The sequence below is a fragment of the Lissotriton helveticus genome, chromosome 5_1 (genome assembly GCF_964261635.1).
Source record: "Lissotriton helveticus chromosome 5_1, aLisHel1.1, whole genome shotgun sequence".
NCBI lineage: Eukaryota > Metazoa > Chordata > Amphibia > Caudata > Salamandridae > Lissotriton > Lissotriton helveticus.
Genome location: NC_136065.1, coordinates 1,689,276,862 through 1,689,301,270, shown reverse-complemented (window position 1 = coordinate 1,689,301,270; position 24,409 = coordinate 1,689,276,862). Strand labels below are relative to the sequence as shown.

General features: G+C 43.2%; 1 protein-coding gene across 1 annotated transcript in view; it reads right to left on the bottom strand.

The window, feature by feature from the left end:
- Nucleotides 1–24,409, bottom strand: part of TSSK4 (testis specific serine kinase 4) — a 425,259-nt gene that overhangs the window by 195,450 nt on the left and 205,400 nt on the right. The window contains exon 3 of the mRNA XM_078641355.1: nucleotides 3,173–3,521. Within this exon, the coding sequence (XP_078497481.1) occupies nucleotides 3,173–3,521 (349 nt within the window). The remainder of the gene's footprint in view (nucleotides 1–3,172; nucleotides 3,522–24,409) is intronic.

Sequence of the window (24,409 nt, the reverse complement as noted above, 5' to 3'; positions counted from 1 at the left end):
CACGAAAGTGAAGCAGCAGTCGTACTTGGAATCGAGGACGGGCCCACTTGTGGAGTCCATACAGGACTTGATTGTGTGCTTCCCGGACCACACTTCCCAGAATGCACAGTCTCATTTGAGCCTCCCATCGGTGGGTGTGCTATATATAAAATGTGGAAGTGGGTCGGCGGTTGCGCACACCGCTTCGGTTAAAGCCCCTGAAGAGAAGCATATGGAGCTTCGAAACGCGTCGGGCAGATCCCGTACGGAGCGGCGTCTATGAGTGGATCCCCGTCCTCACCTATACATAAACCAAGCTGCTGCTCGCGTGCTACTCAAAGGTGGACACCTTCGAGCATTGATTTATACGCGGCCGTCCAGCCGCGGAGTATGCACCACCCCGGTACCCTGGGGGTCACGAAAGTGAAGCAGCAGTCGTACTTGGAATCGAGGACGGGCCCACTTGTGGAGTCCATACAGGACTTGATTGTGTGCTTCCCGGACCACACTTCCCAGAATGCACAGTCTCATTTGAGCCTCCCATCGGTGGGTGTGCTATATATAAAATGTGGAAGTGGGTCGGCGGTTGCGCACACCGCTTCGGTTAAAGCCCCTGAAGAGAAGCATATGGAGCTTCGAAACGCGTCGGGCAGATCCCGTACGGAGCGGCGTCTATGAGTGGATCCCCGTCCTCACCTATACATAAACCAAGCTGCTGCTCGCGTGCTACTCAAAGGTGGACACCTTCGAGCATTGATTTATACGCGGCCGTCCAGCCGCGGAGTATGCACCACCCCGGTACCCTGGGGGTCACGAAAGTGAAGCAGCAGTCGTACTTGGAATCGAGGACGGGCCCACTTGTGGAGTCCATACAGGACTTGATTGTGTGCTTCCCGGACCACACTTCCCAGAATGCACAGTCTCATTTGAGCCTCCCATCGGTGGGTGTGCTATATATAAAATGTGGAAGTGGGTCGGCGGTTGCGCACACCGCTTCGGTTAAAGCCCCTGAAGAGAAGCATATGGAGCCTCGAAACGCGTCGGGCAGATCCCGTACGGAGCGGCGTCTATGAGTGGATCCCCGTCCTCACCTATACATAAACCAAGCTGCTGCTCGCGTGCTACTCAAAGGTGGACACCTTCGAGCATTGATATATATATAGATATATATATATATATATATATATTTTATTACCGAGGCTCCCATTCCGACGACGGGGAATGATACAAGCTATGGGAATCTATGAAAGTTCCAATACTGGAGTAACACTGAGGACTCATTTGCACTAGATGACAAGCCATTGAACCTTTGTCTTTACACATTTGTTTGCCCAGCTTTGGGATCCTAGGCGAGTTCTGGCACGTTTAGGAGATTATTGAGTTTTTTGCACACACACTAGACACAACTTTAACTGCCACTATCCCTATACAAGTTGCCCCTCATTTTCTGTCCTGATGAAGACCCACATGAAAGGTTTGGAATAACGGCACTCTATTGGTTTGAAACGTCAACAACCTCATAATCTATGCCTGGACTACATCATTATCTTTGAAGAATCAACTGATTAAAGCGTGATCCTCTATCATGAGGACATTGAATAGATCAGCTATGATTACAACCGACAGGCTGTATGTAGTCACCTACCCCTACTTCTGCTTGCCCACACCTGGCTGACTATATTTTATGCCACAGCACTGATGCAGGTTTCTGCTGTGACCTAAGAGGCACTAATTTCGTAACTGTAGGGTTGGAATCTAGGACAACCGCAATTTACCCCCTACTAGGTACCGTTCAATTTACTATTGTCTTTGAATACATTTGGTATTCATTTGATACCAGCACTAACTTTCTCAACCCTAACTAAGGGTAGGGTTAATCATCTATCTTCTTTTTCGATTCCGATGAAACACAATGGATCCCTCCTGGACCACTTAGGTGTGAAACATGTCGACCCACACCATCTACACTTGTTATTGAATTGTTTCTCCTCTTCACAGGAACTAACAATTAGGATACTGCTTTTATTCTAACCTAGGGGACACCGGAATAAATGGTTTTAGGTATTCCTTAGGTATTTTAACTCACCTTTTCACAAGTCACACACACTAGCACTCACCACCACTAAAAGATCTCCGCTTAAAAGACCTTTCGTGTGGCGCATGGGGTATTGCGACGTCCACCCCACGAGGAACAAAAGCCCGATGATGAAGCATGACACCCTTACGGGTGTGTGAGGGCATTAATTCCTAAATAGGAATAGCCCCCATTTGTACCTTTCTTTCCACCTGTAAACAACATTTCTTAGGGAACAGATACCCTATTTGCATGCATACATTAATTCTCGAGGGCAAGGATACTGGATCTCTTTTCAGCTCCCTGTTCCTCCTGGTTGTGATGTAATCTTCTACCATTACCCACACATTTCTGATTAAACAAAAAAATCAAGATTGATGGGGCTTGCATAAATCCCATCATGTTGATTTCCAATTATGCCCTGCAAAATGGGTATGGATAAAACAAGTAGCATGTTCTCACCATCCTGCTACAGAAAACTCCAGAACATTTGGCAAATCACCAGTTCCTCTGAGAATTTGGGTTGAAAGAAACCCCTTCACCCATGCCCACCTCTTATCGTTGTTTCAGACCTGGGTAGGAGTTGCCCTCATTTGTGTAACGTCACAAGCTGCCCAATCATGAAGCCAGAATGCTCAGGGGCATACTTGGTAGGTCTAACCATGGTAACCTGAACCAACCATGCACGGTGGCGATCCAGAAACAATGTACCAATAAGAGGATGAAAAAGACACAAGACATTTGAACATGGGGAACGAGCTAACCCATGCAAGGAGATTTGAGGAGAAAAGAGAGGCAGTGGTATCTGGGCAAAGAGAAACCTGGTGATCAGATAAGTAAAGATCTCACAAAGAAGATATGGCAGATACGAGTCCTGTGAAGTGCTCACTGGCAGAAGAAAAAAGACAAATGTCAAGAAAGAGCACTGGAGGATCCTCGTCCAATTAGAACCTGTCACTAATTTGTCCACTTCAGCAGGAATGCTCTAAAAATATATTGATTGGAAATCTCCCTAGGCTTTGAACATATTTGTAATATATGGCTCTTTGGTTCTTTTATACAACTCTGCCATATCTGTATTTTAACATTTGTATAGCTGTTGTTCCTGATCAGACTTACCTTGCAATCATCTGAGATGTCACTCTTGTCTGAAAAGTGCACTTGGTCCTGCATGGCTCTCAAGAGCCTTCTCAGGTTGGTATCATCAAAAGGCATAGTGGCTGTCACAAAGGCGTACAGGATTACCCCCATGCTCCAGACATCTGACAGGAAGGGATTGTAGGGCTGACCCATCAGAATCTCAGGGCAAGCGTATGCGTAGCTTCCACAGTGAGTTTGGCAGAGGTTGGTCTGACTGTATATGTTGGGAGTCCCTTCGGAGGGCATCATGGCAACCTTGGCGAACCCAAAGTCTGATATCTTGATGTTCTCCTTCTTGTCCAACAGAAGATTTTCAAGCTTTAGGTCTCTGTTGCAAGAAAACAGAGGAGAGATACTTTAGAATCAGATTATACTTTAAGGTAAGGGGTCATGTTCGCTGGTGCCATCCACCCTAATGTATTCCGCAGAACTTGAATGATAAAAACCATCTAAAAACCTCTTTGCAGTTCCTAATATTTTCCCAGGAGGGTATCATTAATTTTCATAGTGGCACACTTAATGCCAAAAAACACCGGAGAAGTTTCACTTGGCATCAGGAAGTATTGAAAGCATGTGTGTATTAATGAAAGGTCTAATGCTAGAGAACTCCACTGATCACTCATATACCCTAATTGCCCACAGCAGATATTAATGGCTTCAGCATATTGGAACTGGTTCATGTATGACTATTTAACGATGTATATACCAGATTCTGTAAGTCAGTTGAAGCTGTCATAATCTTGAGGAACGACAACTGTGGATTTGGGGAATAACCAACACTCTTTGTAGGACCTCTTTGTATTATGAGAGCTGGGAAAGTGTGTACTTCAGCACAAAATTTGGATTTTGTCAAACATGCAGGTCTGTACTCAATATTTAAAGATTGTGGGCAAACTCCACAACATTTGGAATTTGAAAGACCATTATAATTTTCATTTTCAAGAACAAACTGGCATGATGATGTACAACAATATCATCCTGCTGTACACTGCTGTTTTTGAAACTTGCAACTTCTCTAAATTGGAGCAGGTAATATAGGGTCTTTATTGGCCAGGTTTCAATAAATTAATTTCTTTAGTTCCACAAAATTATTTTTACAGATATATAATATTTAAAACAAAATAACTTACACACTGTATAACATTTTTAAAAATAATGAACATGTACAAAGATTAAGACCTTTATATCCCGTTACTACATAATATGTTGACACATTAGACATTCCCAGTAATACGTGCAGTATGTGATAATTAAGAACAAATTTAACAGTTTAGTAAAATGATCTTGCCTGCTTAAGCCTAATATAATTCGCAATTACAATTTTGATATCAAGGTTCTTCATAGAACATAAAGGGACTTGTGCACCATTACGTCCTCTAATCCCACACCTCTTGAACACTGGATAAAGGGCCTTTTTTTCTCTCACCCATAAAAAGTGGACAATCTAATAAGAGATGTACCGCCGAATATTTCAATTTGAACTGAAGCAGAGAGTAGCCAAGGTTTTCAGCAACTTTTCTTCTGAAGCCTACAGTTCTCCAATTAGGGTCAACTCCTATTCGAAATTTTAAGATTGTAACCCTTACACTTCTGTCTGGTATGTTATAAATATGGGGAAAAGAGTCTCCAAGACTACTTACTGTCAGTGCTACGTACTCCATCTTTCAAAGCATTTTTTTTAAACAGAATGCTACTATCAAATGTTAAAATATAGAATCCTAGTTCTGAATTAGCGTGGAATTTGTGAATGAAACTGAAAGATTTAGCACATTGTGCCAGTAAATCCTGCAAAATTTTGGAAGGAAGTTGTTTTGGATACTTAGACGTATAGTACAAGACCGAAAACCCAAAGCACCTGAATAAGGAAGTAGAGACCAGGGGCCAAATTTATGAAAGGATTGCGTTGCCCTTCTGTCACACAAGGTGGCACAGGGGCAATCAAATCCTGTGGAAAAGTAAATTTTGCCATGTTCTGTGTCCCTACGTGTTCCCCATCTTATGTTATGTGTGCATGATTAATATGCATATGTATCCCCCATGTTTGATTAAAGACGCACTTACAGTTGTGTCCATCTCTAGTATGCCAGTTTCCAGTTCTCGTGAAAGCTACGAGTATTAGGCCTATGTAAAGTTACGTTGCCACGTTTCTCAGTGTGCACGTTATTTCATTGAAAAGTCCCCGTTTCTAGGCCTCAAAAGGGCCCGGACACCAGATTCAGCTCCTGTCTCCTGAGCCCTCGCTGAGGAGCGATACAGCCCCCACCTGTACTCCTGACCCTTCACTTACTTCCTGTCTCACAGTGCCCGGCCCAGCCTGGCTCTGCCTGCTAGTCTGCCAAGAGTATGTTATGATTCTAGTTATCAGTCCAGCCCTCCTTCTCTGCATTCCTAAGCTACTGAATCGCACCAATAGTTTCAGTCATCGTCTAGCCTTTACGTCTCCATGTAAGAGAAATACTGTATTAATGGTCATTTCATATTCTTCAACACGCACTACATGTAGAATAATGCATGCACCAGTCTTAGAGTCTGTTAGCCTCTACCCCGATAACTTTTAGTTTATATCAACATGTTCTCTAAACATCAGATACTAGATAGTGTTTAGGTACATGTCGCCCTGACTCTCCAGACTTCAGTCTCTGCTCCTAGCGCAGAAGTCATAGCCCCCAGCTTCTCCTAGTAACACGTCATTGTCAGTTTGCGCGCACCACTAGGTTAGAGGTCCCGGCTCCTTAGGTAGCCCCCTCCATGTTTCCGCCCCATTTATGACATATTCTGTTACGTTTACATCACATGTCTATGTATACGCCTCCTGTTACACCCACTTTCATCCTTATCTTTCGCGACTGCTATTGACCACACCCACTGCTCCGCCTATTGTATGTATTGTAATGCAATTGTTTTAGTATATATACTTGTGCACTGTTATTAAATGTTACGCCGACGCCAACACCGATCCTGCCCCCGGCAGCGCTGCCATCCTATTCCTGTGCAGGTTGTCCTGTTCCTGTCCTTATGCTGTATTAAACCTGCAAACTCCTACTACCTCGAATCTTGACTCTTATTTATTGAGCTATCTGTTATTACTATGTCCAGTCAAAAATAGATCCGGTATTATTTATTTATATACCACATAATGGCGCCCGAACAGGAACTTGCCCTTTCCCCACGCGCCGGTGAAGCCACGCAAGCCCCCTGATCCTCTGCAGCCGTGACGGAACCATACCGTGCACGTGCAGATATTTCTGCTTCAAGTATCCCTCAGGCCCACGGAGGAGACGGAGGTTGCGGTCCAGCATCCAGACGAGGCGGTGGAGGAACGCGGCGAGTCCCGACCAGAGCCCAAGCCGAGAGTCCAAGGTCCGAGGTATCCGGAGGCCCACCCGTAACAGAAGTCCGAAGTTCGTCCGTCCGGCGTCGAAGCAGTCCAGTCCAGTCCGAGGCCTTCCGTTCTTGCTGCCCGGTGAGTACCGTTGCTGGGGTAGTATCTAGACAGGGTCAATCTAATTGACTCTGGTCCGTGGGTTTGGTGGTACACAGATCCAACACGAAGTGTCCACTTAGGTGGATGCGGGTCCTGACGTGTCTCTTTATGAGACCGGTAAGTCTCGTACTGTTTCAGCAGTGCATCTAGTCTCTGTTCTAGTCAGTTCTGTTCTCAAGAAAATTCATGTATTTCTGTTCTCAGTATTCCAGGTAATATTTTGTCAAAACTGTTATTCTAAATGTCATTCATGTATTTTAATGTCGTGGTATGAAAGTGGTGTAATTATCGTGTTCATTGTGTATTGTATTGTGTCTAGATTACAGTCCAGTCATGCCTTTGTTTTCCAAACTACGTCAGTTAAAAACAAGAAAAGGTCTGTTAGAAGAAGCAGTTCCTGTCCCGCCTAGGGACAGTCCAGGTCACTTTATGTATCAGAAGCATGGCATAAGTGCCATATTGTATCTAGATTTATGGGTAGAGTACACCAAAGAGTTAGAAGAAAAGTATAGATGGCCCGTATCAGGTACGTGGGATGCCGAGTGCATCATGCGAGTAGAAGAAGCATTATGGAAAAAGAAAGCCAGACAGTCACAGAAAGATGCCATCGAGTTATGGCGCAAAGAATCTCATAAAAGAACCGAAAAAGAAATCAGAAAGTCAGAATTAAGTAGAGAATCCTTAGAACGAGCCCAAGAAAGGGAATTAATCGAGATAGGTGAGCGAGTTAAAACCGAACAGTCAGACAGACAGAGAAATGCCCTCATTAAGGGTATGTATCCTCTTCTTGCCGAGGGCTTGCCAAAAGCAACCCCGGAAGCACCATGTAATTTTCCGCCGCCATTAGTTCCGACCAAGCTACGTCACAAACCGACCGCAGCTGATATTTTTCTCTCGTCCTATTTGGACGACACAGTCCCAGAATATGCAAATCCTGTTCCGCCAGTTCCTGTAAATCATGTAATTCCTGCTCCCCCAGACACCGGGGCACCCTTTGCAGTACCTGCTACGGTACCCCCGGTCCAGCCCATAGTACAACTCCCCGCCACATCAGCCACTCTGCCAGCACGAAGAGTATCAGTCGACGATTCTAGTCTAGGGGCCGCAGGAGGAGGTCCTCCTGGTACCCCGCCACCACACCAACGTGTAACGTTAGTCGAGTTACATGAACGTGCGTTACAGCGTACGCCCAAATATAAGTCCGTTGCAGACATTCGACGAGCTCTTACTGAATGCCGCTATGATCCAGTCACAGGCGATGATAGTACGGTTATATATTCCATACGTGTAAGACGGGTGACCGGGTATTTGGACACCCTACCGGATATGAAAGAAGATCTAGACAGAATATATCGTTTCATCCGTACAGGGGATGATCCAGAAAGTATTGGCGAAGCCATGTCTCAAAGGAAAGCTGAGATCCAGCTCATGATATTAAAGTTTCTGATTAATTGTTTAATAAGGGAACAAGATTATCCGACCAAAGATCCGGCCGAAATGAGAACCCTGACAAGGTGGAGTGATAATATAGCCGAGGGTAAGCACAGAACCATCAGTAGTATAGAGAGTATGTACAAGAAAATTCGTAAGGAAATAATAAGGTTACACGAACAACGTAAAACAGCGCAAGTAAGCGAGAAAGAGAATGACTCTCCTACAGAAGAGGTAGAGGACGAGAATACCGCCAGAATAGCGTATGTAGGAAAATCTAGATTTCCAGATCGACATTTATGCCTAGAACACAAGAAAATCTTTCATCATCCAGCACCGGAACAAGGTTCTCTAGAACAAGTGTTTCAAGCTACCGATCACATTTTGAAATCACGAATCGGTTATAGCGAGTTAAGTACTATGCATGAACAAGAACTAGTCCGATCAGCAGTCCGATGGATTACTGATTCTACCACTTTTCCAGACGAAATAGTGGCACAAATGTTTCTGAAATTGCCACCAGCCGAGCAACGACTGGTGGGTATGTATATGATTCAGTACCTCATTACATTATATGAGGGTCAACATTCTGATCCAGGTCCGTTACATGATGTCCTGAACGAGTTACTCCAGTATAGATGGAAAGGTTTAGGTACTGATTTAATTAGTGTCATTCTAGAACAGCGCCACAAATATAGAACGTTCTTGAACCCGCATTTTGTTCATGTCTCACCTCCAGAAAGAAAACCGTTTTACATAGATAGACAGAATCCGTTACGAGAAGTACACCCAGTCAGGACAGCAGATGGTGAAATGCAACGAGTATTTGTTTACACCCCGATTACCAAGATGGAACTCTTAGAAATGAAGAAATTAATTCCCTGTCACGACAAAGATCCAGCAGGGTTCCACCGAGAGTTAAAAGACATGCTCTGTATGGGAGAATATACGTATCCAGATATCATTAAAATGTTAAAAGTCCTGTTGCCTGCGGGCATATATGAGAAACTCAAGGAAAAAGAATGGGAGGTGGGAGAGAAAAAGATCGATTGGGCAGTTCTAGAAGCTGAAGATAAGATACGAGTGCCAGGTACCGGTCTTGGAGCGAAATGTAAAGAATTACCAGAACTGTTAATACAAGTTTTGCCCAGATTATTAGCCACTAAAAAGGAAGACTGGGATGCAATCTCAGCCTGTAAACAGAAACAAGATGAAGACACTAGTGATTTTTATTCTAGATTTGAAAAATGTTTTATTATAAACAGTGGATTGAAGACGAGTAGCGAGTCATACCCTCATCTTTTTGTTACTAAACTAGTCGAGAATTCAAGTCCACAAGTTAAGAATCGAGTTTTGAAAGTCGAAAGTACATGGCAAGCTAGTACCCCGTCCCAGATGTTACAGATGCTCCAGTATCATCAGAATAGAATCAGAGAAGAGCAAGAACACGAGAGAAGACGTATGAAAGACACGAAACTGAAAGTACTAGTTGCACAATCTATTCCTCAAGACAGTCAGAAGAGGGGTCCGAATCAAGCCAGTCATCCTGCAGCTCCCGTTAAAGGGACCTGCAATTATTGTAAACAGCCAGGTCATTTCATAAACGAGTGTGCAGTTCTGAAACACAATATAGCCACTGGTAAGACTAAAGAAAGACCACGTCCGCCTAGACAAGAACAAGTTTCACAGACTTCTCAGCCACAGAATGCACAACAGACAGGTCCAGCACCGCAGCCTATTGCTGCAACACAGCATGTTACACAGCAGATGTACCAGTATGCACAGTCCGAGTATCCAGAGTACCAGCAGTACTCATGAAACAGCCTAGAGAGGGAGGTAGGCTTGCCTCTCATCGAGATTCCTGTAGATCAAGAAGGTCCCTATGTTCATAGTCAAGTACTAGGGAAAGACAGAAAGTTTCTGATTGATACAGGGGCAAGTAGGACTACCATAAGTCACGCCGAAGTTCCAGGGGCTCCGCTCTCAGGCTCTAGAAATGTTTCCCTTGGATTTTCAGGAAAGCCTATTGTAAACGAGATTTCAAAGCCAGTTACTCTAGAAGTAGGTCCATTGTCCCGCACTACTGATCTATTACTTACGAAATCATGTCCAGAAAATGTGTTAGGCATTAAGACACTGAAAGAATTAGGTGCAGTCATATGTTGTTCCCCCGAGGGAATACGTTTGTTCTTACGTGACTTCAAGGGTCACTATGTATTACGAGATTTTGATCCGAGATTGTCTAATGTTCCGCAGCATCTATGGGCGCAAGGTCCAACTGATGTTGGTTTCATGCAAATCACACCCCATCGTGTGACTCTCAAGCAAGGTGTAGTGTTACCACGAATGAGACAGTACAGATTGCCACCTGAGGCTGTAGCAGCCTTATCCAAAATTATTAACGAGCTCATGGCTCAAGGAGTAGTTGTAGAAACTGACTCCAATGTATGTAATTCTCCGATCATTCCAGTCATGAAACGTACTGATCCAAATGCACCCCCAGTATATCGATTAGTGATTGACCTTCGAGAACTCAATAAATGTATTATTCCCCAGTACCCAGTTGTTCCAGATATTTCTTCCCTATTGACAGCCATTGATTCCGAAGCCTCATTTTTCACAGTCATAGACCTCAAGAACGCGTTTTTCAGTGTCCCCATTCATCCAGACAGCCAGTACCTTTTTGGTTTTTGTTTAAATGGAAGGAGCTATAAATTCACACGAGCTCCTCAAGGTTTCACAGAAAGTCCTAGCATTTACAGTCAAGCACTTAAGAGACAACTAGACAACATTCACATGCCAACTGACACTGCCCTGCTCCAGTATGTCGATGATCTACTGATCACAGCCCGTTCTGAACGTGCTTGCGAGCGAGCATCACTTACAGTTCTGTATTTCCTTGCCGAGATGGGGCACAAGGTGTCCCCTTCAAAGCTTCAATTCTGTGTCCAGCAAGTGATCTACTTAGGCCACTTACTGTCCAAGTGGGGTAGACAGTTGACACCAGACCGTATCCAGTTAATAGCGAGTCTTCCTCAGCCCAAGACCCAGAAGGAGGTACGTGCTTTTATCGGCCTTACTTCTTATTGCAGACAATGGATTCCTCAGTATGCATTTCTAGCCAGGCCACTGATACAGTTAACGACACAGGAGGCAGCCGTATCGACTGTCCTCCCTTGGACATCTGAACATACACTTAGTTTCAATGAGTTAAAGAAAGCTTTATGCCAAGCTCCTGTTCTAGCTACACCGAACTACAGTAAGCCTTTTACACTTTTTGTTACAGAACGTGATGGTACAGCATTATCTGTTCTCACGCAAGATCAAGCAGGACAATACAAGCCCTGTGCTTATTTTTCGAGCACATTAGATCCAGTAGCCCAGGCTCTGCCTGCGTGCCTTAAGTCAGTTGCAGCCACAGCACTAGCTATCAGACAAAGTGATTCCATAGTATTAGGACATTCCTTGACAGTACAAGTTCCACACTCCGTGGAAGTTCTTTTAAACCGAACACAGACTCAGCACTTGACAATTGCACGTTTAACAGGTTATGAACTGACACTGTTCCAGCCACACATAGAAATCAGACGCTGCAACGTCCTAAATCCTGCTACACTGTTACCGTCAGTTATTTCGAATCCTGCCACACACGACTGTGTGGAAGTAGTTAATACTATGACTAAGCCAAGACAAGATCTGACAGATATTCCATTACCAGATCCTGACCTGACACTTTATGTGGATGGTTCATGTATGAGAACAAGTACAGGAGAACTAGTAGCCGCGTATGCAGTGACTACTGACACTGAAGTTATAGAAACACACCGTATTGACACCCTGTCTGCTCAAGCAGCAGAGCTAGTTGCTCTGACCCAAGCCTGCATACACGCCAAGAACCTGAAAGTTAATATTTACACAGATTCACGCTACGCATTCGGAGTTGTACACGACTTCGGAGTGCTCTGGCAGGAGAGAGGTTTCATGACTTCTCATGGAACCAAGATTCAGCATGGTCTCCTTATTCAGGCTCTGTTAGATGCCATACATTTACCAACATCTATTGCTATCATGAAATGCAAAGCACACACGAAAGTTACAGACATTATTTCCCAAGGTAATGATCTAGCAGATCGAACAGCCAAGCTTACAGCACAGACTCCAGACATGTCAGTTAATCCGACACAGACACATACTCCAGATCCGACTACCTGTATGACAGTTAAGGACCCTACTCAAGATGTCATAGATATCCAGTTACATGCTACTCCTGATGAAATCAAGAAATGGTCCGAACAAGGAGGGGTCCAGACAGATCAGGGATGGGTAACGAAGGGAAAAGCCACATGGTTTCTCCCCGACTCTATGGTTCAAGTCATTATCAATACCGCACATAGTCCAGCACATTTAGGAGAAAAAGCTATGTTAGACAGTATCCAGAATATTTGGTTTAACAAGCATTTACGAGCTGCAGCCAAGCAGAAAGTCCGTACCTGTATGATATGTTGCCAGTTCAATCCAGGTAAAAGTGTCCCGGTGGAACAAGGTGGTTTCCAGCCCCCTGACCACCCTTTTGAAGTCCTCCAGATGGATTATATTCAGATGGAGCGATGTCGAGGTTTCAAGTATGTCCTTGTAGTTGTATGCGCTTTGTCCAGGTGGACAGAAGCATATCCAGTCCCAGATTACACAGCCGCGACCACTGCCAAGCAGTTGGTTCGTGAATTCTTCCCCCGTTATGGACTCCCTAGGGTCGTATATTCTGATAACGGCCAGCCATTCTCATCTGAATTGATGAAACACGTTTCCCTTTTGTTAGGATACCAGTGGAAGTTCCATTGTGTACGCCATCCTGAAGCAGCCGGTCTAGTAGAGAGACATAACCAGACCCTGAAAATCCGCATTGCTAAAATTTGTAAAGAAAAAGGTGTAGATTGGCTAGTTGCTCTGCCAGTCGCTCTGTTTTATATGCGCATGGTCGCACATTCCAGATCAGGTCTGTCCCCGTACGAGGTCGTATTCGGCCGCCCCCTAATATGTGGGGTACACCTAGACCTCGAAGTATTACAGATGTTTCAAGTAATATGCTGACAGATTACCTAGCTTCCTTGATGTCTGCCCTACACTCTTGTCGTTCACAGGTTGCCGCCGCATTTCCAGACAATACCGAGGTGGCACCGCATGAAATCGTTCCCGGAAGTCTGGTTCTTGTAAGGAACTTTGATCGTTCAAGTCCGCTGGAGCCCCGCTGGAAGGAGCCCAAGCAAGTCCTCCTGGCCACCCGTACTGCCGTCAAACTGGAAGGCAGGAAGGGCTGGGTGCATTTGTCGCATGTAAAGAAGTTTTATGGACTAAAGACTGTTTCCAAGAACATTTCCGAGGATTTTAAAGACTGCCAAAGTACTATACTCAAGGACTGTCCCGCAAAAGACATTGATACAAACCCCTCCCTGTTAGAGAAAACTCCGCAGCAGGAGTATAAGTTAAAATTAAGGTCTAGTAAAATAAGTCAGCCAGTTTGATTGTCTAAGTCCTCCCCTAGGTGAAACGGTTAGACCGGTTTCTGACATGTATAAAATAGACCCCCATAGAGAGAGAGTTAGTGAGAACTCTAAAAGTTGCATTATTATTTTATGTTTTCTGTTATATCTCAGCCTTATGATTACCTGCATAAGTTATGCATTGTATTTATATTTTCCAGTTTCTCATGTAAATAAGTCTCCTAATACTACAGTAGAGCATACGTTTAGTGATCTGCCTCCTCATGAACTATCTTATCGTCTTGCTATGCGAAATAATTCTCTTTATCCGCATGTTACATTATTCACACCAGACCAGCAATGCCACTAATTGTTGGGTGTGTGGTCGACTCCCCCCTTTCCAGACACCGAAGGGAGTTCTGCCACTCTTTCCTTATCCGTTTTCACATAATCGTTCATGTGGAGCATGGTCCACGTTAACGTCATCCTCAACTGATATGTCCTTTCTGAACAGTACATGTTTTCCAGACAAGCAAGGTCTTCCCCACAGAACAGGGTTAGATCTAGAAAATGAAGTTTATAATTTGGGTAATTATTCTTCGAATTTCATGGTCCTGAATGTTCAGTCTGATTCTACTCCAGACTTACCTGCTATTTCAGTATTACCAGTCAAAGGCGAATTATGTGTCAGAAATAATGGTTCCGTACATGTAGGACATAGTGATTGTACTACTATTGTCAAGTATAGTGACAGTGGGAACTCTATTTTCAAAGCTTCACGTCATTCTTATTTTGTTTGTGGTCAGACCGCATATGTTCGTTTGCCCCTCGATTGGGAGGGTACCTGTTACATTGCATTCCTACTGCCACCAGTTTTTCTAGCCCCACCTGACTATCATAGGAACTCCCACCTAGTACATACTAGACACAAGAGAGACCTCCCGATTGTCGATTATACTGAAACTGCTCTAGAACAATACATAGATATCAATAAAGGTGTCTTCCCCTACTTAGGTACTGTCGTGAATAGTAAACTGATACGTAGATTAACCAGAACACTTGAAGCAGTAGTGAATGAGACTGCCTCTGCCCTAGGTAACTTAACCGAAGAGCAATCTGTTATGAGAATTGTCGTGCTCCAGAATCGTCTCGTCCTTGACGTCATACTGGCCGATAGGGGCGGGGCATGTAGAGTCATCGGATCTAGTTGCTGCATTTTCATTCCTAATAACGCGCCGTCTGTTTATTCAGCTATAACCAGACTCCATAAAATTGCCCATCTGTTACACCAAAATCCAGGCACCTGGACATGGTCCGGTTGGTTCTGGAATATAATTTCCGCCTGGGGATGGAAAGTATTGTCCTTTCTAGGTATTGCAGTAGCGATCATATTTAGTTGCTGCCTCTGTATACAATGTGGCCCTGCGATTTGCGGCATTTGTGCTACCTCTTGTATTCCTAGTCCCAAGTCCCGTCCTAAATCCCGTTCCAAGAAACTTCGAGACGAGCAAATGATACTGTATGAAATGATAGATGGTATCATGAATATAGATGTTTCCTGATGGAAACGTAGTGACAAGGAGGGAATGTGGAAAAGTAAATTTTGCCATGTTCTGTGTCCCTACGTGTTCCCCATCTTATGTTATGTGTGCATGATTAATATGCATATGTATCCCCCATGTTTGATTAAAGACGCACTTACAGTTGTGTCCATCTCTAGTATGCCAGTTTCCAGTTCTCGTGAAAGCTACGAGTATTAGGCCTATGTAAAGTTACGTTGCCACGTTTCTCAGTGTGCACGTTATTTCATTGAAAAGTCCCCGTTTCTAGGCCTCAAAAGGGCCCGGACACCAGATTCAGCTCCTGTCTCCTGAGCCCTCGCTGAGGAGCGATACAGCCCCCACCTGTACTCCTGACCCTTCACTTACTTCCTGTCTCACAGTGCCCGGCCCAGCCTGGCTCTGCCTGCTAGTCTGCCAAGAGTATGTTATGATTCTAGTTATCAGTCCAGCCCTCCTTCTCTGCATTCCTAAGCTACTGAATCGCACCAATAGTTTCAGTCATCGTCTAGCCTTTACGTCTCCATGTAAGAGAAATACTGTATTAATGGTCATTTCATATTCTTCAACACGCACTACATGTAGAATAATGCATGCACCAGTCTTAGAGTCTGTTAGCCTCTACCCCGATAACTTTTAGTTTATATCAACATGTTCTCTAAACATCAGATACTAGATAGTGTTTAGGTACATGTCGCCCTGACTCTCCAGACTTCAGTCTCTGCTCCTAGCGCAGAAGTCATAGCCCCCAGCTTCTCCTAGTAACACGTCATTGTCAGTTTGCGCGCACCACTAGGTTAGAGGTCCCGGCTCCTTAGGTAGCCCCCTCCATGTTTCCGCCCCATTTATGACATATTCTGTTACGTTTACATCACATGTCTATGTATACGCCTCCTGTTACACCCACTTTCATCCTTATCTTTCGCGACTGCTATTGACCACACCCACTGCTCCGCCTATTGTATGTATTGTAATGCAATTGTTTTAGTATATATACTTGTGCACTGTTATTAAATGTTACGCCGACGCCAACACCGATCCTGCCCCCGGCAGCGCTGCCATCCTATTCCTGTGCAGGTTGTCCTGTTCCTGTCCTTATGCTGTATTAAACCTGCAAACTCCTACTACCTCGAATCTTGACTCTTATTTATTGAGCTATCTGTTATTACTATGTCCAGTCAAAAATAGATCCGGTATTATTTATTTATATACCACAATCCTTAAGTCACATTTACCAAGCCACACAAATCCAGCCTGTGTGGCCTTGCGTGGTTTGGTTAATCCAGAGTAACACCAAGCAGGGCAAGTCCACGGTGTTATATGAGTGGAGAGTGGGTGTTCCCATGCATCCACCCATGCTTTTTGATATATTCCTAGATTTACTAAGAGCAGTAAACCTGGGAATGTGACAAAATTGTACACCTTCCCGACGGAGATGCAAAAAGTAGAAATATCTTTATTTCTCCTTGGTTTTTCCTCTTTCTAAGTGTGCTGCATTTTACAACACACTTATACAGAGGATAAAGCCTCTAAGGGTTGTGTTTTGTGCTGGAAGGTGCAATTTCCGACCCAAAAAAAGCATCCTGTAATGCAGGCACCCTTGCACCATGGTGGAGTCAGAGAGCCTGTTAGTTGGTAGATCCAAAAGCGTTTTTAAACGGAGATTCTCGAAAGATTCCTAATCCAAGCACTTATCAAGAGCTAACAAATCGGTGCCATAAAGCACTTTGGGAATAAACTTGCCTACAGCAATCTCCCTAATAGATTAAAATGTATAGCCCTCAAAATTGTCAATCATCTTTTCCACTACGTTTACAGATGACCGACAAGGACTCCTCTATTTGCTATATACATATCCCATTTTAGATGATAGGCAAATGTGAGTCCAAGATATTTATACTTACAAATTTCTCCAGGGGAATATTTTTTAAATTCCATGCATACATGAGAGAACTAATGTAGTGTTCCAATTTTAGGTAAGAAAAAGTTTGTATTTCTCAAGGAACTTGGCAGATCTGAAATGAACATGCTAAAAAGAAGGGGGCTAACACAAGCCCTGCCTTTAACTGTTTCTTTACCAGACTTTTTTCAGACAATACACCTGTACTATTTAGATCTATGTGAATGCAATCATTTAAATTCGTTTTTTTGATCATGGATAATATTTCCGATGGTATGCCCCACAACGCAATTTCTCCCAAAGGGTATCTCAATCTACATGGTCAAAGACAGCCTGGAAGTTGACGAAAGAGCAGCAAAATATATCCACCTTTCCTCCCCATAGGGTAAAACAGTGGTCAATTTTTGAATGATTTTGTCTGAAACCCCCTTGCTCTGTTGGAATAATGTCTGTTCCAAATACCAATTCTTAAAGCTGTTTCAGTAAGGTTTGGGCGTAGATCTTGGAGAACATACCCAAGATCAATACCAATCTATAATTTGCAGGATTGGAAATGGGGTCCTTCTTGTAGATTGTCTTTATGACTGCCCTCCTCCATGATTGGGTCAGGGATTAACCCTGATACTGACACCCATTTAAATAAAATACTAAGGAGCCCACCTTGAGGGAGCCCACCTTGAGGAAGACATAGGCTTCATGAAAGATGATGACTGGGTGGAGGCCCTCCAAAGCCCTAGAGAAATAGCCATACAAACTCGTTCCCGCCTCATACAACTATGTATATTACACAGATCCTACTACTCCAGATCCCTGCTGCACCATTTGGGTCGTTATGACTCTGGCCTCTACGCCAGGGTTTGTGGCATGGTTGGCTCCTTCATCCACATTTTCTGGATTGTCCAGTGATCCAACAGTATTAGAGGGGAGTCACACAGATCATGGCCACAGTCAAGGACTTGCGGTCCCCCTTGAGGCTAGATGGCTTGTGCTATGCACAGTGAGGAAGGAAAGAAGGAAACCTGGCCAGGTAATTAAAGATATGATTGATGTTGGCAGCAGGAGTAGCAAAATAAAATATTGCACAAAACATGGGGGGCAAGTGGACCCCTGACTATCAGGGACTGGATGAAGTATCTCGACTGGTGTCAACTAGCAGAACGTGAGATTTATCAGAGTTGGGGCTGCCCTCAAAAGTACGAAAATATTTGGGGTAAATGGAGCCAATATAGAGAGAACCTGGGACCAGCCAGAGGACTTGTAGGAGGAAGATAGCTTTGAAGTAGATCGTATTCCACTATACCTACACTTTTATCCAAGTGATACATCTGTTAATGTTGTCATTATTTGAAACTGCTGGGGTTTGAATTTTCCACATGCTACTATTCACAATTGTAAACATTGATGCATACCGAGTAACTGTTCAATAAAAAGATTAAATAAAAAATACAAAAGGATAGCAGACCACCTATGAAGTTCGGCCTAAAACGCTACAGACAGCAGATTGTCTGGCCCCCTACATATGATGGCCTCATATTACTAATTATTTCAGAAACTGCCCACCCACCGTGGGCCAACATTAGCAAATTCTCCAAAAAAGGGATCCGCAACTGGATCGGTGTAAGTTGATCTATCAATGTGATAGAACTGTAAAATAAATGCAGTTCATTGGATTTCAGTCACATGGACTTTCAAATTAGCAGGTGAAAGTACCATTTTACTATTTTCCATACGCGAAAAGTGTTAGGAATTATTTTTAGATAAAGCCTCCAGCATATTTTTCTAGACAATATTATAGAATTAGCTTTTTTTATCGCTCAGCAACAGTATATATTTATTTCCCAGACCTCTACACTATCGAGCCAAGGTTTCAGCCTCACTCTTTTTCATAATCTGAGCATTTTATTAACATCCTTCCTGACTATTCTGCACTCTTCATCAAAACGCCTCCTAATGGAATCGTTTTTACCGCCCATTTCCCTGGCTAAAGTTTTGTGAATAACTTGGTCTATACTTGTGTCAGAGTTGTACTTCGGTTTTTTTGTGCGCTCTGTTAACTATCAGGTTGTTTTCTATTTTAAACTGTGAGACTTCTTTAAGGCTGTCATCTGTAATGTTCACCCTTATCCTATTATTGCAGGTTATTTCACTATCGAGGCAAGGCTTATCCCTTAATCTATATGTAGTACTATCTCCATCGTCAAGTGATCTTTTTTACCCTAAGTCAATCACCTTGAAGTCCTCAATGGTCAGAAATTGCTCAAGACATGTAAAAACATAGTCTATCCGTCAGTCAGTCAAAAAATAACTTTATTTGGTTTATCACAACCATAAAGCATACAGTAAAATTAGTAACAGTCAGAATATTAAAAGTATCATGTTTTCAATAAAACGTTAAAATACATACAGTTTCTATAATATTTCCAGACATGTTCCAACCCCGAACATCTATTCTTTTTCCACTTTCGATAGGAGGTTGTCCACTAGTGTCATGAATTTTACCCCCCGGCATATTAAAATATTCGATGAGCCCCCATCCAGCTTGTTACCGCCAGTCTGCACATGCGAATATTTAAGTCATTTAAGGATGCTTTTAGCAACTTCCTTCTCTCCACTTTTACGGTCTCACAAACGCACATTAAGTGAGATTTGATTTCTCTGTGATACCCACATAGATGGCATTTTTTCGCTTGCTGTTTGCTTTTCCAGGTGGGGACCAAATCCTTCGAATTATGATCACCTAGTCTATATGACATGAACCTCCTTTTTAATGATAAACGAAAGTGGGCCGCTAAATAGGGTTGCGGTTTTGGCTTTATATATGAATTTATTACCACCCAGGCGTGGCGGCGTTTGGTCAGTCTTCTTTTATCTTCCACGAAGGATCATTTCTTTGCCATGGTGTTACGCGCTCTATTAAATGTTGTTCTTTCCAGGTTGCTGTTCCAGGTTTCCTCGATCTCTAATACCTCCAGGGCTGTACACAGATAGTCACCCCAAGTATTTTTCTTTTTTAATTTCTTTATTTCCATCCAACATAAGTTGTTCAACGATCCCAGTTCCGATGCTCTAAATTTCCAGCACAGTTTTGCAAACATTGCTTTCCTTTGATATTCTTGGTTCTGATGACCGAATTCCAGGCATATCTGTGCTGGGGATGAACTTTTAAAGAGGTTAAAAACTGCTTTATATACTTTAATCTACAGTTCATTTAAAATGGTAATTTCTTGGCCATGCCATATTTCCAGGCCATAGGACAGAGTTGGGAGCAATTGTGCTGCCATTATTTTCAAAAGGCGTCCATGGGAAGGACATTCCAGTTTCTTACAAAGTTGTTTGTAAGCGAAAGTTAATTATTGGGCTTTTGCTTTTATATCCCTTTTTTGATCCATGAAGGACATATTTCTGCCGAATTTGATGCCCAGATATTTATATGAGCCAATTTCCTCAATTTGTGTGTTCTTTGCGTACCATTTATATTTTTCTGGCCTAGGGCCTGCTAATCTCACCACCTTGGTTTTCGTTTTATTTAGTTCCAGACCTAAACGATCGAAGTAGTCAGTCAGTTTGTTTATGACTCTTTGCAGCCCTATTGGTGTTTGGCTCACCACCACAATATCATCCGCATATTGCAGGAACTGGTGTGGCTCGTTTGCCAGTTTCGGCAGATGACCATTTGTTTGTAGTAAGTAGCTGTTTAAGTCTGCTAAATATAAATTAAATAAACAAGGTGAGAGGACACAGCCTTGTTTTAATCCATTGGTTATGTTTGTCTTGGAGGATATTCTTCTTCCATCTCCAAGCTTTACAGTGGCCCAAGTTTTGCTATATAAAGATATTATTGTATCTGTCAATTTTTGGGGTAATCCCCATGCTTCCAATTTCTGCCAAAGACGGTCGCGCGGCACTCTATCGAAAGCAGATTTCAAATCAATGTAACATGCCAGTAATCCTGCATTTTTTCTTTATGCTTTTTCAATCAAAATCGTCAATGCTGAAAGATTTGTGATGGTACCCATGCCTTGCCTAAAGCCTGTTTGAAATTTCGGAATTATTAAATTTTTCTCCGTCCACTCCTGTAGATATCGTAAAATGCAAGAAGCAAAAAGTTTTGCCTCTACATCAATGAGGGCAATGAGCCTGTAGTTCCCGGGTTCTGTTCGGCTACAGTTTTAGTAAATTGGGTGGAAAAGATTTCCTGTCCAGGACTGTGGCATCTTATTTTCACAAAACAACAGATTAAAAAGTGCTGTGAGATAATTGGCCCAGAATTTCGGGTCTTGCATGAAAAGGGCATTTGGAAGCCCATTTGGCCCTGCGGCATCTTCGGATTTAAATTTCTTTATCAATAATTTTATATGTTTTATTGTTGTCAATGACCTTAGGTCATCTGATTTCGGAGTTGTTCGATCTCCTTCCGGTTCCTCTTTTTCGAGAGTGATTGCACATAATTTCGGTTTTATGCCTTCTGCTACATCTGTGGTTACTTCTTCCCACATATGCATACCTGTTTGAGTATTATACAGTTTGTCGATGTATTGCAACCAAGCTGATTCGCTTATTCCTACGTTCTGTTGGGTTCCTGTTCCCTTTATTAGTTTGTTTATTAAACCCCCAAATTCCTTTCTGTTCGGTAATTTGCTTGTCCACAGCAGTTCCTCCCAAAGGTTTTCCGTATGTGTCCTTTTTGCATCTCTGCACTTTTCCTTGTATTCTTTTCTCATTTTTATGATCCTACTCTTGTCTCTTTCTTTTGCTCTTACCTCCTTTGAGATGTTTCTCTTTTGTTCTCTCGGCTGTATGTTGTCCCATGGTTCCTTTTTGACTCTATACGTCCCTTTGCTTGCTGATTTTGCTGGAAATTTATCTAACAAAGACGTACGCGGATTCTCCCAATCTTGTGCCAATTGGTGGGCTTCAAGTGGCCCAGTATTCTCTACATGATTGTTTACTGTATCCATTATTTCTTTAATAATTGTTCCTCTCCATTTAAGTTAAAAACATAGTCTATCTTAAATCTTGAACTCCCACGCATGAATGTCGCAGAGGCTGGGCAATAACCTCTGAATTGCCCATTTAGATTAGTAAGGGTGTTCGTGTTGGTGTTTCCTACCCTCGCGGCCGGGCTTAGCTCCGCCCCCCGCCCTCAACGACTGGCCGGGCTTCGCTCCGCCGGTCCAGCGCCACTTTGCCAGACTGCAAGCCACAGGAGCCACAGGGGCACATCGCGCATTTTCCACGCGCCAGGAGGCGCTTAAAGACTCGCCTGCTGCGGAGTCCTTTGGTGTTCGTGTTGGTGTTTCCTGCCCTCGCGGCCGGGCTTAGCTCCGCCCCCTGCCCTCAACGACCGGCCGGGCTTCGCTCCGCCGGTCCAGCGCCACTTTGCCAGACTGCAAGCCCCAGGAGCCACAGGGGCACATTGCGCATTTTCCACGTGCCAGGAGTCGCTTAAAGACTCGTCTGCTCCTTTGGACGGGGCCATCCTCTTGGTTATCTGTTGGGAGGAGGTAATGAAAGACACTTGATTCTTTATTTTTTGTTGTTGTTTTTGTTTTGTTTTGTTTTCCATCCACTGACATCGAATTTGCCTTACCTTAAGGACATTTTTTACTACTGATCCGTATGTTTTGTTGATAATTATATTGTTACTCCCAAACCACACTATGACTGACAAGGGGGACAATATAGTTAGCACAACATCTATAATTTCCAGAGATGTTGATAACGGTATATCTTTCCAGCCCACACAAAAAAGATGGGCCAAGCAATTGCCCTCACAAACAGTAGACCCAGATCTAGCTTTCTCGTGGTTAGATGAGTTAAATAACTTGTGTAATACCACTTATGCTGTAGTGGAATCACCGCTTCCTGCTGAAAGTTTCTGTGCACTGCCTGAAACTGGTAGCCCCTTGCAACCCCTCACACTACCCAAAAAAATGCTTTAAACATCCAAAGGTCTCCATTTACCCAGTCCTCATCCGCTAAAAGAAAATGTAATGGAGTTAATAACATCGGGAACCAATCAAAAATTCAAAAATTGGGCTTAAGCCCCACAGTTCCAGCCAGTAATTCTGTCACGACTCCTGAGGCCGTCGAGAATTTAGCCGGTTTAACATCTCCCATACAACTGGGTTTATTATCCCTTATTGAACAACTGGTCAGTTCTATTATTTCTCCACTAATGGAAAAAATAAACGCACTAGGGGACAGGGTGACTGAAATGGAGGAAACTATCAAGTCTAACTTGCTAGCCAACAAATGTTCTGTAACATCAAATAGTTCCCATTCATCTCCTCCTCCCAAAGACCCTAAGCCAGTCACGCAAGACAAAAGGGTTCTATCACAATCAATTGCCCTTAACGCACCAGCCCCAACAGCTCTCAAAACCTCTTTCAAACCCGTTCTCTCGCAGCGTGTTGCCTGTAGACAACAGAGTAACAAAGTTTTTCCTATGCAACTCCCACCGGAGGCAGCTACTTTTGTGTGTGTCCTAGCGGGAGTACCAGTTCTTACTACGGGAAAAACCGAGAGACAACACGACTTGCTGAACAAAGTAAAATTTTGGCTGACAAAAAACAGACCTTTGCCACCGAACCTCGAGGGCACAATAACGAGTGTTAGAAGGGTGGGTTGGCTGGGTTCCCTCCCCAAAAATATTGCTGGCGACCTAGTACTCGTTAGATTTAGGCAGAGACACATTGTCCCGTACCTGCGTATCTATGCACCTCAAGTGGGAAATGGCCCAATCTCCGTATGTGATTTGCATGATTTTTACCCTAGAACGCCGCACATCTCCTTTCGTAGTCCAAAGGCAGGGTGCAACATGTTACTGGGCAGAGGACATTGTGTATCGAGCGACCCTAGCCTTCCCACCTATATCTGAAATGAACTGTGGTTTTACAGTCCCAAGTCTTGGAACCCCTATTAATTGCTGTTTGATTTGATCTTAACTTGTGAAAAGTACACTATAATTAATTAAGATATTCTTTCTCATAGGTTGGACAAAAGTTTTCTTTAATTGTCTGCAAATGTTATATTTCCCATAGGAAAATGTACTTAAGGCCTTTGTTCTTAAAACTTAACAAAAGAACTACTTAAGATGCCCTGCAGTTATTGTTCGACTTGAATAGCACGGATGTATGTTTCCATGTAGCTATCTATATTTTAAAATGTGTTTCCAGCAGAAAATCGATCATTTATGATCTAGATTAATCTGATTTTTGTAACTTTAATAGTTTGTAGATTGTTGTTTGTGCTGGTTACATTCTGTATTTTAAATTAATTGACTATTTATTTAGCATGAATTTATAGAGAAACAATATCCTTAAATGAAACGTGTGCTATTCTAATCCTATCTGGCAAATTTTG